The sequence below is a fragment of the Ostrinia furnacalis genome, unplaced genomic scaffold (genome assembly GCF_004193835.3).
Source record: "Ostrinia furnacalis isolate ACB-3 unplaced genomic scaffold, ASM419383v2 OfSCF7365, whole genome shotgun sequence".
NCBI classification, from domain to species: domain Eukaryota; kingdom Metazoa; phylum Arthropoda; class Insecta; order Lepidoptera; family Crambidae; genus Ostrinia; species Ostrinia furnacalis.
In genome coordinates, this window is record NW_021137604.1 from 29,234 (window position 1) to 45,823 (window position 16,590).

Consider the following 16,590-nt stretch of genomic DNA (forward strand, 5'->3'; position numbering starts at 1 on the left):
ATGACTGATCCAGCCACTTTATCACCGCATTTGGCATCGAGGCATTCGATGTCAAAGGATTTATTAGTAAAACGTAGTTCAATTAAAGGGCAAATTGCTAGATTTAGAAATTACTTAAACAAAGTTACAAAGCAGCCCTCGCTGACGACCATTGAGATTGCTGAATTGTCACTTAAACTCAGCAAGTTCGAGGGTCAGTTGGCCAAATACGACGAGCTGCAAACTCAGATCGAATTAATAAATTCTGAAAATTTGGATTTTGAGATGGACGAGCGTGAACGCATTGAGCAAGACTTCATTTTGTGCATAGCTATGGCAAAGAGTTTCTTAGATAAACAAAGTGAATCGAAATTAATAAGTCAAGACAAAAAACGCCGCGAATCTTTATTTTTAGAGGCTCAATCTTTTGACGCAGATTCTAGTGTTCGCCTACCTCAAATCCAAATAGCCAAATTTGACGGATCATATTTCCGCTGGTTAGAGTTCCGCGACACTTTCACTAATTTAATTCACAGCAATGAACGCTTGTCATCTATTCAAAAGTTTCACTATTTGATTTCCTATTTAGAGGGAGATGCAGCTCGTGTCATTTCAAATATTGAGGTGTCTTCTGCCAATTATAATGATGCTTGGCAATTAATTTACCAGCGTTATAATGACAAAAGACTACTCATTAATCATCACCTTAAATCATTGTACAACTTGCAGCAATCGACACGCGAAACTGAAAGTTCCCTACGATTTGTAGTAGATCATGTCACCAAAAACTTGCGTGCCCTAGCCAATCTAGGTCAGCCCACAGAGCACTGGGACACATTAATTATATTTTTTATTTGCTCTAAACTTCATAACCATACTCTCATAAAGTGGGAAGAACAACGTAGCAATTTAGGAGATGTTCCCACCTTAGAACAATTTAAGCAGTTTTTAATTGACCGGGCACACATATTAGAATTTACTAGTCGTAATCAATATAATAATAATTCTAACAACACTAATAATTACGTAAAATCAAATCAAAATTCAAATTTTAATAGCAATAAATCATCATTTCAAACAAATTCACATAATGCAACTTTAAATTCCAACAATAATTATTCACACGTCTGTATTATTTGCAAGAAAAGTCATAAAATATACGAATGTTCAATTTTTAAATCAAAATCAATACAGGATAGGTTAGTAGACGTTTCTAAATATAAATTATGTTCAAACTGTTTACGTCAAGGACACCCGGCCCGCGAGTGTCGTATGGGTCCATGTAGGCAGTGTAACGAGCGACATAACACACTATTGCATTCAGTTGATGCCACTAAAGCCAACAATGCTCAAATACAACCATCGGAATCTATTGTCAACTTCTCTAAAGAAGAAAATACACATGTCATTTTGACTACTGCCCTAATAGAAGTCGCGAATCCAATAACTAAAAAGGCAACTTTAGTTCGAGCCTTATTGGATTCAGGCAGTCAGTCATCTTTCATTACAAATTCATTGCAACAAAAACTATCATTAAATTCTAATCCAACTTCCATCAATGTCATTGGAATTGGAAACAACTCAAGCTCAGTCAATAAAGGCTGTGTTGTTCAACTAAAATCCACTCGTCATAATTACCAAACAAATCTAAATTGCTTTGTTCTTGACGAGCTCACAGGAGTTCTTCCAAAGTCTCCAATTAATTTAAACCAATTAAAATTACCCAAAAATATTAAATTAGCAGACCCTGATTTTAATCAGCCAGGCCCTATCGATCTTTTAATAGGCGCAGATCTATTTTGGGATGTTCTAATATGTCAACAAAAATCATTAGGAAAAAATAAACCGAAACTTCAAAACTCTTAGTTTGGCTGGTTAATTGACGGTTCTATTAATTTATGCATAGGCAATCAACTACAGTGCAATCAATCTATAATCTGTAAAAATAACTCAATTATTAATTTATCATGTTCTTTATCAAAATTCAATTAAATTAAATTAATTAATCACATTATTTATCTAATTTTACATTTGAGAGCATTCGTGATATTGTGCATGCTAGCTCGCATATTCTCCTAGTGGCAGTGAGATAACGATCTGGCCAACAAAAGGCAGACTTGTCTCCCGGAGCACTGTGCGCCAGTGCGTTCGGTGCCGACGCGTGCAAGGTACAACATTCATATCTAAAGTGAGTGTTGCAAATCGTAGGGGACGCGATGCTCGCTTGTCGCAAGTGTTACTTTTGTTTATTCATTTTATTTTAGATACAAATTCATTTGGCAGCTGTAATTGAGTTAACTTACTATATTTTATTCCCCGCTGAGGTCAGCCAGCCGAAATATTCTTACNACTTTTCAAACAAATTCACATAATGCAACTTTAAATTCTAATAATAATAATTCACACGTCTGTATTATTTGCAACCAAAATCATAAAATATTCGACTGTTCAATTTTTAAATCAAAATCAATACAGGATAGGTTAACAGACGTTTCTAAATATAAATTATGTTCAAACTGTTTACGTCAAGGACACCCGGCCCGCGAGTGTCGTATGGGTCCATGTAGGCAGTGTAACGAGCGACATAATACACTACTGCATTCAGTTGACGCCACTAAAGCCAACAATGCTCAAATACAACCATCGGAATCCATTGTCAACTTCTCTAAAGAAGAAAATACACGTCATGTCATTTTGACTACTGCCCAAATAGAAGTCGTGAATCCAGTAACTAAAAAGGCAACTTTAGTTCGAGCCTTATTGGATTCAGGCAGTCAGTCATCTTTCATTACAAAATCATTGCAACAAAAACTATCATTAAATTCTAATCCAACTTCCATCAATGTCATTGGAATTGGAAACAACTCAAGCTCAGTCAATGAAAGCTGTGTTGTTAAACTAAAATCCACTCGTCATAATTACCAATCAAATCTTAATTGCTTTGTTCTTGACAAGCTCACAGGAGTTCTTCCAAAGTCTCCAATTTATTTAAATCAATTAAAATTACTCAAAAATATTAAATTAGCAGACCCTGATTTTATTCAGCCAGGCCCTATAGATCTTTTAATAGGCGCAGATCTATTTTGGGATGTTCTAATATGTGAACAAAAATCATTAGGGAAAAATAAACCGAAACTTCAAAACTCTAAGTTTGGCTGGCTAATTGGCGGTTCTATTAATTTATGCATAGGCAATCAACTACAGTGCAATCAATCTATAATCCATAAAAATAATTCAATTATTAATTTATCATCTAGCTTATCAAAATTCAATTCAATTTACATATTAACTTAATTTATTAATCACATTATCTATCTAATTTTACATTTGAGAGCATTCGTAATATTGTGCATGCTAGCTCGCACATTCTCCTAGTGGCAGTGAGATAACGATCTGGCCAACAAAAGGCAGACTTGTCTCCCGGAGCACTGTGCGCCAGTGCGTTCGGTGCCGACGCGTGCAAGGTACAACATTCATAATAATCTAAAGTGAGTGTTGCAAATCGTAGGAGACGCGGTGCTCGCTTGTCGAAATGTTACTTTTGTNTTTAAGACGTAATAGACACGTCTCATTTAACTGTTTAGAAAATTTCAATCAATACTTTGCACAAGTGGAAGCTATACTAAATGGCCTTCCCTTGTGTCCTTTAACTTCATCCCTTGACAATTCCCTTTTCCTTTCCCCAGGGCACTTCTTAACCAGGAAGACCACTGAATGCGCTGCCGTCACCATCTCTGAAGACTAAAGATGAAAAACGACTCCAGCGCTACGCTCTGTTGGAGAAACTACAACATTTTTGGAGAAGAAGAATCTCTCCCACCTCTCTGTTGGCGTGCTGGGCGAGTAACCAAATTGTATCCTGGCCCTGATGGAATTGTCCGTGTTGCTGACGTGAAGACTACCTCCGGCAGCTACCGACGGCCCTTAGTGCGGCTCTGCCCGCTGCTCAGCGATGAAGACTTCGAGAGTTGAAGAGCTGGAGCCTTCAACCGGGGGGAGTATGTTGCGGCCCTACTCGCGCCTCGTCATATTCTAATAGCAAAATCTACTTCTAATGCAAATGTCACATAACTTTTGTCAGTTAATACTTTATATTGAGAACCATTGTATAAAATCACTTCTCTTTTGGATTCCGATCGAACAACATCAAAATTGTAACGTCTCAAGAATACAACGAAATAAGCAGTTTCCGAGTTTTATTTATAAAATTCCATCGCGTCTGCAAGGCGCGAACACAATGAATTGAGCATTCATAGAGCCTATATCAAAGTAGTCTTCCCCTAAACGAGGGGATTGAAGTCTATTATCATAGAACAAGTTAGTGACGAGTAGTATGGCAATATTTCGTTGGAACGAACTCATTAAGCTGCGATCAGATCGACTCATAATACGCCCGTATTCACAAACATTACTATGAGGTCTCATAGTGCGCGTGGACGCACAGGGTCACACACGAATCAATCACAGAGCTCATTTCAACGCTGTGCGTTCGATTTGCTGCTTCACTTAGCAAGCATCGCGTCGTTTGTGAATTCGGGTGATAGTCAAATATATTTTCAACTTGGTCCTGTGTCAGGTGTAAACAACGCTTTCAGTTATTGTATCGACTTTGTCTCGGTAACATCGTATCCCAACCCTACCCTGACGGGCTGATTTATGCGGCGGCCGATAATGCCGACACCTCCGCTAATGAAATTGTCACGCGGCTAATGCGGGACACGGGACACCCAGGGAATTACTTTATTTATTTATCCGTTTATTCTTTATTGCTATCGGAATTGCGCAAATGGTGGGCATAATGACACGTGGCGTTTCCATCAGTCAAGCGAATGGTTTTCTGCCCGAATTAGTGAACAGAAAATGTTGAAAGCGAAGCAAATATGAAGCTGATAAAGTTATGAAGAAAGATAATCTCTTAACGTCCGATATTAACGTTACATACATTTTATCTTATCTTAATTTAAGACAAAAAAGAAGTATGATCTTCTTTTTTCTCAATATTTTTAACATCTTAAATTAATCACGATTCTAGTCTACCGATTCTGTATACGTAGATTTATCCGACCTATCACACACGGCAAGGAGCGTTCCTTGTGTACCATGGACTTACCATGGACGCTGGTCTTGATTAGCCAGCCTGTCACGGCACGGCGCGATTTCTGTGTATCCAGGATACTCATTTTATGTGTTTAATTGTCACCTGCCATTGGTCCCCTGCACAGCCGATCAGGAGACTCCCCGCGTGTTTAGCTGGCCCGTCACGACACGTTCTCTGTATTATCCGGGATTATCGTCTCGTGTGTAGCCTGTCACGGCGCCCGGGATTACCGGGAATCCCGGGATCTAGGCCACTCGTGTGAATTCCCTTATTTACCAAAAAAGAATTTCGAGACGTTGTTTATTGAAGAAATACTTTTTAAGATCGTGATGAGTTATGTGGGATTTTATTTTAGCACAAAATGAACTATGTAGGAATGCGCAGAAAGTACGTAGGTGTTATATGTTGAAACTAGACAGGCGAGGCAGAAGAAGAATGTTAGAGAAATTAAACCTCAGTTTTCAGCCGAAAGACGTCCACTGCTGGACAAAGGCCTCCCCCAAGGTTTTCCCACAAAGAACGACCCGCATCCAGGCACCTCCCGCGACCTTCACCAGATCGTCCTTTACCGGTCCACCTAGTGCTGTCTTTCCCAAAGTGGGCGATAACGCCCCCTTGTGGGCGCTGCAGGCTTAAAGGGGGGCGGTAAGAGACCCAGAAAAAAAAATCGGGACGTTGTGTAGAGGCTTGGGAGGCGTCATCTACTAGAAGGACTCTTAGACACCGACTGAGCTCGACTCTTGACTACAAAAATGGGGGGCGCTAAAAATAATTTATTATCAAAGTGGGCAGTAGACTAAATAAGTTTGGGAACCACTGACCTAGTGGGAGGCCTGCTCATACTACGTCTTCCGGCTCGTGGTCGCCACTCGAGAACTTTTCTGCCCCAGCGGCCATCAGTTCTACGAGCTATGTGCCCCGCCCACTGTCACTTGTTTATAGCGTTTCTGTTCTGCGGGCTATGTCATTACGGGCTATATTAATTTTAAAGTGACATGTTGTTATGCACAATAATCAAGAACACGAGTAATGATTTTCACTTTATTCTCGCCGTATTTTGATTTTCAGGAACATTACAAGTTGTGCGGGAGTTGATGCCTCATTTACGTTATAAATGTGCTAATCAAGCTTCAGCAAAGTTTGCCTCCAAGGGCCCGGATTTCCGTTGAATAAAATTAACTCGACGTTTGATTAAGTGTTTGTTACAACAAACAGGTAAATCGTGCTTATAGAAACTGGCTATTTTTGTAACAAATGAAGCCAAAAGGAATATTAATATTCTACAGCACTGTGTGCTTACGTTAGGTGCCCCTGGGTCTGCGGGTGTCTATGGGCGACGGTAGGTAATCACTTACCATCAGGTGATCCGTCTGCTCGTTTGCCTCCTGTCACCTGTCCTGTCTGTTCAAAAAAAAGGTGTGCACTGTGCACGCTAACGGTAGCGTAAAAAATGTACATGAAATGTATGACAGATTGTATAACGCCCCTAGTGGTTACTTGCAAGCACAAAAATCTTCATAGATCTTTTTGACGCACTCGCTAGCGATGACTTTTAATGTAAACTCATGGTAAAGCTACTGTTGAGTACCGGCAGTTGGTGGTAAAATAGCCAGTTCCTCTGAGGATACCGGGTGAAATTCGCTTCCACCTTCGACCTGATCATCATTTTCCATCAGGTTAGAAGCTGGCCTAGAGCTTCGTCTTTGTGGATAATGTATTTATAATTACTAGCTGATAGTGTACTCATAGTTACTAAACTCATCACATCATTAATTGAAGACACAACTGCACGCACAGGAAGATTTAATTAAGGCTACTGACATCGCCACCCTTGTGGCGGAGTTTTGGGCTGACACTGTATTGGTTTGTTGTCGACACGACAAGAAGAAGATTGATTGAAAATGTGGTAATTTCAAGGGTACTGAGGCAGTTAAATCTTTCTTTGAGTCGATTCTTATAATAATGCATTAAAAATCTGCCAGTTTCTATTGGAGCGTTATACTTGTTTAGTTATACACTTCATAGAATATTCTATTTTTGGGTTGATAAAAGCAATGCTTAATTTATAGACGTAAACGTAGAATACGTAGGTTGTTTTGACATGATGTTGTAAGTGTAGACTGATGAATGAGGCGATGTTAGGGCTGCCACTTATATGTTTTATAAAAGATCATACTTAAAACAATTATAATTTGTATTTAGAATAGAAATCGTATGGATGTGGTCTAGCCCGACGGATTAGCAAGCTGAAGTGGCAATGGGCAGGGCACATAGTACGCAGAATTGACGGCCGATGGGGCAGCAAGGTTCTGGAATGGAGGCCGCGTACCGGAAAACGCAGCGAGTGACGTCGACCCACAAGGTGGACCGACGACATCATAAAGGTAGCAGGAAAGCACTGGACGCAGGCCGCTACCAACCGGGTAACTTGGAAAGCATTGAGGGAGGCCTATGTTCAGCAGTGGACGTCCTATGGCTGTAATGATGATGATGATGATTTAGAGTAGCTGATTGATGTCTTCTAAATACATAATTATTATTATGATTATTTAACCAAAGGATGTTTAGAAAGTAGTTGATATAATATTGGTATGTAGGTACTGTTACCCTGACTCCACATTGTATATTTTGTGAACTACTAAAATTGCTCACAAATAGACCAATAGCAGTACCATTGATTCCTTAGAATCACAAGGAAGGAAACGAAACCACAGTGATTATCCACCTATCGATGTCAACAACGAATCAAAAAAGTCCAACAAGAGAACTTTATGAAACTTAAAATTATACTTATTTCCAAAACCAGTACGTGGGGTCAAATTAAGGTGAATTAAGGTTAAATAAAGGTGATAGGTTTACTAAACTCAAACCAGACGCCGCTAAGTTAGGTCTTTAGTTACGTATCAACCCTAAACTGTGTAATATACGAGCGCCCATTTGCGGCGTCCACGCTATTTTTCACGAGCGCGTTTTTTCGCAATATTGTTGGATTCATTACGCTGAAAGCCGAGCATTACGTGATAAAGCCGAATCTTGCGCTTACCGCTGGAAATATATTTTAATAACACGAGTGGGGGGAAGGGGGGAAACTCGAAACTGTCATTGTGGCGACAATTTTGTTTTGAAAAGTTTTATCTAACTCCGAAAGCAAAACGGTGCTATAAAGAATAAACCATGGAAATTGTCGTGGAAAGTATTCGGAACCACGCCGTAGACAATTTAAGCCCGCGGGTTTGCTTAGAATTATTTTTTGTAACGAATTTTTCTTATTTGCTATCATCAAATCCCTAATTAAAAAGAAACAAACAAACATATTTTCGACTCGTTAGGTGTTATTCAAGAAGATTGTACGTGTTTAACTATTATTTTCATTCAACCGCTTAGCTAACTTTAAAATTCTATTAATCTGCTACCTAGTTACTTTAAATATAGTAAAGTATTAACCACCGTACATAATTATTCATATTTAAGCATCATAATATTCAACATTGGCCATAAATATTTTTTTTGTCAGCGTTAGAGCTAGCCCCAGCGAACTTAATGAATAGTTTCATTGCTCATAACCTCCTCAACATAAACTTAATCGAAGAAAAACTGCCAAATCAAGCCGCCATTGTTATAAAGAGCACACGCAAGCAAACATTTTGCGGTAATATCGCCTGAAAAATTTTGCAAAGTTCTATCATTTTTCATGCAAAATTACAAAATGAAAATTGACGACTACGGACTTGCTAACTTGAGAATTATTACTTGTTTCTACGTTTTTATTATGGTACCTTTTTGCTGATTTGAAGTCAGTTTGTTTATTAAAGTTGCTAAACTTTTTTAGTGAAATATTCGGCCTGAGGGCTGTGTGAGTTTACATCAAACGTCACTAGTGAGCGCGTTTAAAAAATCTATGAAGAATTTAGTTCTTGAACGTATCCGCTAGAGGTGCTGTACAATCCATCACAATTTTTTTACGCGCTCACTAGTGACAACATTTGATGTAAACTCGCATTAAACCCTCTGATTGAGCTTTGGCAAATGCGAAAACGTCGCGAGATACAATGTAATAATGTATTTTAGTGAACGTAAATAGTAACTATCTAATAAAGAAACATTCACCTTTAATAGGATTTTATTAGGCCATCCGTCAGGCAGCCTGACACCGTCCTTCTAAAAACCGTTTATCTCATTTACTCTCTTTACAAAATTTTTCATTATTCTTTAAAAACAAAATCTGCAAAGTTACAAGATTAAACGACTTGTCAAAGCATGTTACACAAATTGCCCCTAACCGTCATTACAGCTTAAACAACCAGGCGAGCTGGGACGTCCCCAGCTCAAAATTTCAACACCCACTCGAAGCCTTTTAGGGTGTATTTTTCCGCACCTATTCTACGGGCAATTCGCACTTTGTACTCCCCGGACTCTGGACCCTTCTGATAAAAGTACACACAATACTGAGAAACAGTAGACTCAGTACTTAAAAATCAGTAAAAACAAACGCACGAAAATATTGTTCCGAATTCGAAATTCGATTTCAAAAGAAAAATAAATAAAAAATGTACTCGTGTTGTTCGAATTTTTAAAAAGTTTCGATGACCGGCCAAACATATCGATAAATAAATTAAGATAAGTACATTCACACCTATGGAGAACTAAGCTGACAACAGTGACGATCTTTTTCTGCTTTATGTCATATGAACGTCTTAAAAATTAAATAGGATAAAGTACAGGATTAAATAAAGTTGTTTTGAAATGTGTACAAGAAAAAGCTTTTTTGAATTAGGTGCCAACTCTAATATTGGAGATCTGTCTCTCTTGTTTTAATATGGTTTTTGTTTTAATCTATGACTTTGAACCTACTTACTTTTACTATACTGTGGCTTCCAGGACAAACACGTTTACATTCCCCCGCCTTATCGTGGCTCTCATTATAATAAATTCGCGCAATTCTTTGCAACTTCGCGCAATATTGTATTTTTATTGCGCTGGGAATCATTTTAGGCGTAAGGCAATACATTAGGGTGATTGTTTAGGCGATAAAACACGTAAATTATAGAGTTCCTGAATATTCTTCAGGATTTCAAACAGAATTTCATCGCTTTTAAAGTTAGGATACCTAACCTAATAAATAAAGCTGAGGAGAAAGTTGTAAATAACTAAACGTCAAGTAACTAATTTGTAATTTAATTTTTAGGACCTTGTTGTGCTTGTGACCTCCTTGGCCGCGCGACACTGGCCACCGAGAAAATTACGTTGTTTTTTCATCGCTGAATATCGTTACTCTTTTGTTTCTCTTCTCGCTTACGAATCGACCTCTAAAATGCATAAATATTTTCCACGACTCGTTTATTTTGTAATTATTTTTAAATAAATCCACGTTTTTTACATGATCTCAAGTAATGCTTTATTTTTTACGCATCGAAACTACGATAGGTACTCGCAAAATTTAGGCCCATCGACTTACCCAAAATAAACTTTCGAAATAGGACAATCTATTCATGTCTACAAAAAAATAAAAACGTTAAGGCTTGGGTTACACCATCTTACTTTAACTTTAACAAACGTCCAAATTCTGTCAAAATCCGTACAATACACAAGGGTCGTTATAGTCACGGTTATCATAAGGTGATGCAACTCAGCCTAAGCCTTTTCCTAGGCCCAAATCTGTATTACTAAAGTGCACACTATTCATAAATAATAATGTCTCAAATCATACTTATAAAGAATCTCTTGTTCCAGCCATATCACGCGGACGGCGAGCTGGCTACCGCCGGCGGAGAGCTGGCCATCCAGCAGGGAAGGCAGCAGCGGCAGCCAGGCGGAGGACGAGGATGACCTGCCCTATGGCTGGGAGCAGGCCATGGATAGCCATGGGAAGCCTTACTACATCAAGTGAGTACCTACTATTCTTTTATTTGTGTGTGAATGGTATGTCCTAGCTAGATCAATAAATGCATACAACTTAGAGCAGTGGTTCCCAAAGTTGTCTGGGCTACGACTCATCTAATACAAGTTCCCAAACCCGGGACCCACCTACAGGAAATTTCGCCCGCTGCCCAAGCGGTTGGATCGGTAGGGTGATGTGTCGTTCTACAGGCAGGGCCCATTCAATGTTCGCTCGCGACCCACCACTGGGTCGCGACCTATAGTTTGGGAAACCCTGACTTAGAGGATTGCAAATGTACCATAAGCTTGTGGTTATACAAATCTTATATAAGCACTACACGTCATTACGGGTGCCATGGCCCACAACGAGGGTTGCGTTGTGTGTGTACGGGAGTTTATCACCAAGATTGAATTCATCAACCATTTTTGAGCGCACTAGAACCAAACGAACTAAGAGGACTCATTAATGCTTCCGTCAAAAGGATCATGATCAATAGTTATGAGTAGATTATATTATTATTATCTGTTTGCGTTAATAAGGTACGAAAAGTGCATATTCTAAACACTTTCGGACTGATAGTTAACTAGTTTCTTTAAGGTAGTGGAAGAATTAATGCCACCATATTTTAAACTAGTGTTAAGCTTAATATTTTGCGTCTTTAATATTGTGTATTGTTGTCTTTGGTGTACTTAACAAAGGCAAGCAGGAGATATAATAACCCAAGACAATTTCATTTAGACAAAAAATTAACTCCCCCATTTTCTCAATTTCAGTCACGTCAACAAGACGACTACGTACGTGGCGCCCGAAGGCTGCTCGTGCGAGTCTCCCCCCGCCCCCCGGGACGTGGTCTTGGAGCGAGACCCCGAGCTGGGCTTCGGCTTCGTGGCGGGGTCCGAGAGGCCGGTGCTGGTCCGGTTTGTGACCGACAACTCGCCTAGCGTCGGCAAGGTATACTATCCCTTATACCGGTGTTTTTCAACCTTTTTCATGACACGACCCCCCCGACCGTTCGATTTTTTTTTCATGCATTTTATAATGTCGCAAAGATGTTTGTATGGACCGAATACTTCAATCCATACAACATTTGCATAATTAGGGGTCGCGACCCACAGGTTGAAAAACACTGCCTTATACTAACAACCATAAAAAGGAATATAATTGAAAACCTTTGAAAACCAAGCCTTATCGGTGTACCTATTGATCATCCATCAACACAGCGAGTATTTCATACTCTCTACATTTTAGAGCATCTACTGATGCTAATACAAGCTGCGGTGCACGTTGATAATATCAAAACCACACTTAAATTGTCTCTTTAGTTCAGGAGAAACACTTAGAAACAAAACCGGTGTTTTTGTATGGAGTCTGACAGATTTTTGATGTTTTGTTATACTTAGTTAAAATAGGATGGTGCAACCCAGCCTTTAGAGCTCATGTTACGTTAACTCTCTCATATGAAGTGTGTAGTATGTATGTGTGGATAAAAAAAAGAGACACTACACTGTAATACACATCACCACGCTACCATTATAACCAAAGGACCTCCACTACTGGACAAAAGCAAGCCCCAAGGTTTTCACACGGTCTGCCCACCAGATGCTTGCACTGCTTACCAAGACACTCAATAGAGCTTCGATCAACCTCCACGCCTATTAAAAATCTAAAAACTAGCTAAAAGTTTTACCCATACTTATAGTTAAAAAGACACTACACGTCACCTCCTTAAAGCAGGATTTCTCAAACTTTCGGCTCCACGAACCCCTGTTAAAGTTTTCAGGTGACAGTTAATTAAAACCAAAGAAAATAATAAAAGTGATGAAGAAAATTAGGTTTTAATTTCAATAAAAAAGGTACAAATAAAGTGTCAACGAAAAATGTATTTTTAATATTGATGCTAATGCTGATGGTGTGCTTGTTTCTTGTCGCAAATGGAGTCAATATTAGGAGTAATTTTGGACATTTTAATTCTGCCACCGAATGCCCTGCAGTCGAATGTACCCCACTTTGAAAAACCCTACCTTAAATAACTGCAATGTTGCGTTGCCCGCTTCCCGCGACTCACTAGATCGTCCGTTCACCTTACACTTAACTACATCTTCATAATCCCTAATCCCCATTCCAGCTAGAACCAGGCGACCAGATCCTCTGCGTGAACGGCGAGGACGTGAGCTCTGCCGCGCGTGAGCACGTGATCGCGGCGGTGCGCGCGTGCGCCGACAAGGTTACGCTGCGCGTGTGTCAGCCGGCACGGAGCGGGAACCCTATGAGGAGGTTAATAGTATTTCACAACACATTCTAATACAGGTTCCCAAAGTGGGGGGCGCAAAGACCTTTAAAGCGGGGCCATCTGTAAGAAACCTGCAACCGCTGAGAGAATGCATTCCAGACGATACGACCAATAAATAATCTTGACTGGAGGAGGGGGGCGCGGATTTTTTTGTATGGTCGATAGGGGGGCGCGTCTCAAATAAGTTTGGGAACTAATGTTCTAATACAAATCCTGAAAACCTAAACCTTTCAGACTTCCTGTACCATTCAATTTTGAATCTATTGTAGAAGGGAAAAAGGGAATATAAAAAATATAATTGCCAAAGGAAACATCACTTCTATATCGTTCAAAGTGACGTGGCGTCTCGGAACGGAAGAACGGACGAACCTTCCGGAAGGTCCGCGCCGCCCAAGTAAATTTCACGATTACGTCACCCGACCTACCGGTAGGTCCTCGGGAGCTTGAGCGATTTTGATTTATTGCATTCTTAACACTTCTGCTTAGCCGTACACCTACCAATATCTGTAAATCGTGAATCCTACCTCCTCAGGGCAGGCAATTCTGCCCTGTATTATTAATCTGGCAATAAGTATTTTTAACTTTTTTCACTTTTCAGGTCAGCGTTGCTGTCGGCGGCAAAGAGGGCGCGACTGAGGGCTAGGCCTCCGAGGGTCCGGTTTGCGGACTCGGTGCAGCTGAATGGGGCTCCCATGTATCCCGTAAGTCACGAATTGAAGCCTTCATAGGGTCCAATACATGAACATCATGATTTGAACGTTATTCACTTATCGGAAGGTCGAAAAGCAATGAAAATTTTCAATGACTGTGTTGTGCTTTATAAAGGGTTTTACGATAGGGATCACTGACGCTTATTAAACAATACTGATCTTATCATACTAAAGCGTATTCTCTTCGCAAAAAAACCCGGTGACCAACTGACCATACCAGTACAACCAGATTAATTTACTAATTTATAATGTTTGCTGTTAAAGAACAGAATAAAAATAGGATGAAATAAATCCTGCGATGAAAACTACTAATTTTGTCCCAAGTGTTAGAAGATTTATTAGTTACATTTCCTGTTTCAGCCTTCCGCCTTTTCTCTCGGAGACCTTTGCCTACCACCAATGGCGAACGTCCTAAAGGTTTTCCTCGAGAACGGTCAAACCAAGTCATTCAAGTACGACACCACCACCACCGTCGCAGACGTCGTGCAAAGCCTGAAGGACAAACTGTGCATCACGGCTGACGAACACTTCAGCTTAGTTGTTGAACATGTCAAGAGTTTGAGGAGGAATAAGCTCACGTTGTTGGATCCGAAGGAATCTTTAGCGAGGGTATGCTTCATTACTGATAATATTAATAATAATATGTAGTATAAGAAACTAGTGTCTGTTGTTCAACAACGAAGCAATTATTAGTATGTCATCTAGATATATCATTTATACAAAGACCATTATTTCTTCTTAATTTTTCATTCATTCTTTGACGATCATTAATGAATCCAAAACGCCTAATAAAATAGGGATATCCACCATAATTAATTCGATAAATTACAGTAGATCTCTAATAAATCCTAACTAGCATCTGATAATAACCCGTGCCCATATCAATACTCCAGATCGCTGCCCGCCCCGGTTCCCACAAGATGCGTTGCCTCTTCCGAGTGGTGTTCATGCCTAACTCGGCTGCCGAGCTGGCCCAACGTGACCTGGCTGCCCTGGACTACCTTTACATGCAATGCTGCAACGACGTGGCTCAAGAACGGTTCGCGCCGGAACTACAGCCAGATGTGGCGCTGCGGTTGGCAGCACTGCACATGCATCAACACGCGCTTGCTAATAACCTCTCGCCGGCCAAGCTGACTGTTAAGGCTGTTGAGTACGTACCACGTTTAAGACTTTTTAATACTTATACAATACGCGTTTACATTGCAATTAACCAATCTAGGCCTTACTGAACCGACGAAGACCATAAATCTACCGGATGAGTAAGACAAGTTTAGTGCAAGCAAAGTGCAATCAGCGAGCTGGAAGGTAACAGTTGACGCGCCGTAGCGAGATTAGATAAATCAGTATTAAAGGCCTACTATGTCCTATTTTAGGACAAAGAACCATTTATTCATAATTTCAGACCTTAGAATTACTTCTTCACAAATCACAAGTGTTGCTAGAGTTTCATTGATTAACATGAAAAGGCAATCAATTTAGATTACCTAACTTTATTGTTTCTTAACACGTTGAACGCTACGTGGCTCACCTGTGAGCCTAATAAAATTTCTATTTGGTCTTGAGCTTCTAGGGGATTAGAAAAGTTTGTAATTTCACTATCCTATCTTGAGCACCATGATTCTTGAGAAGAAAATCGTTAAAGTTATTGTCGCGGAAGGTCCGATTTCTTTGATGCCAAGTGTAGTTTCTTGGGAGTCAATGGCTTGAACTACCTTTTCAACTTATTTAAGTACTTTTATTTATTTACAATTTCAAAATATCTTATAATCTACACAAAACTTTCTAATACCGAAAACCCCACTTGGTTCCAGAAGAGAGTTCGGCCTAGAGCGGTTTATTCCAAGCGGACTGCTAGAGAGTATGAAGCGTAAGGAATTGCGGCGGTTACTGGCTCACTGTCTCAAACTCAACTCGCAGATGACCGGCAGTCAGAGGCAGCTCACACAACTACAGGTATAAATCTATACTTCTATACTATCTATACTTACTAATATTATAAATGCGAAAGCAACTCTGTCTGTCTGTCTGTCTTGCTTTCACGCCTAAACCACTGAACCGCGTTTGATGAAATTTGGCATAGAGATAGTTCGAGTCCCGGGAAAGGACATAGGATAGTTTTTATCCCGGTTTTTGAAACAGGGACGCGCGCGACAAAGTTTTTCTGTGACGGACAAATTCCACGCGGGCGAAACCGCGGGCGGAAAGCTAGTTAGCAATAAATGGGGCTTTATTTTCATTCTTAAGGACACGGATTTTTTACACGATTTTTGATAAGCTTACCAGTTTTGTATGAAATGTCTTTGAGGAGCCATATAACACCAGCTCATATTACAACTAAATGTAAACATAGGTAGGTACTTGAAGCAATTTGAGTCCGTACACAAGTCAACAGTTCTAAACTGTTGACAGCTGTTATGATTCCTTAGCATTTCACTTTTGGTTGGAAGCTTTATAAACTGCCATAGAACTGGGCTGGCATACATGGACTGTCTCGAGCTCTTCTACGATATCCAATTCAATTTCGCATACATTTCACATTCAAGATTGCGTGAGCAATGTCATGAAATACTCTATATCTGCCCTATAATGTTCTCTCAATGAGGGCTATCGTTTTAGCGCTCACCAGTTTGCG

General features: G+C 39.9%; 1 protein-coding gene across 1 annotated transcript in view; it reads left to right on the forward strand.

Moving 5' to 3' along the window:
• The window catches only part of LOC114364216 (uncharacterized), a 29,918-nt gene continuing 13,328 nt past the window's right edge, over nt 1–16,590 (forward strand). Inside the window, exons 1-8 of the mRNA XM_028320239.1 lie at nt 1–287; nt 10,793–10,960; nt 11,729–11,906; nt 13,081–13,229; nt 13,844–13,946; nt 14,316–14,564; nt 14,849–15,108; nt 15,770–15,911. Coding sequence (XP_028176040.1) covers nt 1–287; nt 10,793–10,960; nt 11,729–11,906; nt 13,081–13,229; nt 13,844–13,946; nt 14,316–14,564; nt 14,849–15,108; nt 15,770–15,911 — 1,536 coding nt within the window. The remainder of the gene's footprint in view (nt 288–10,792; nt 10,961–11,728; nt 11,907–13,080; nt 13,230–13,843; nt 13,947–14,315; nt 14,565–14,848; nt 15,109–15,769; nt 15,912–16,590) is intronic.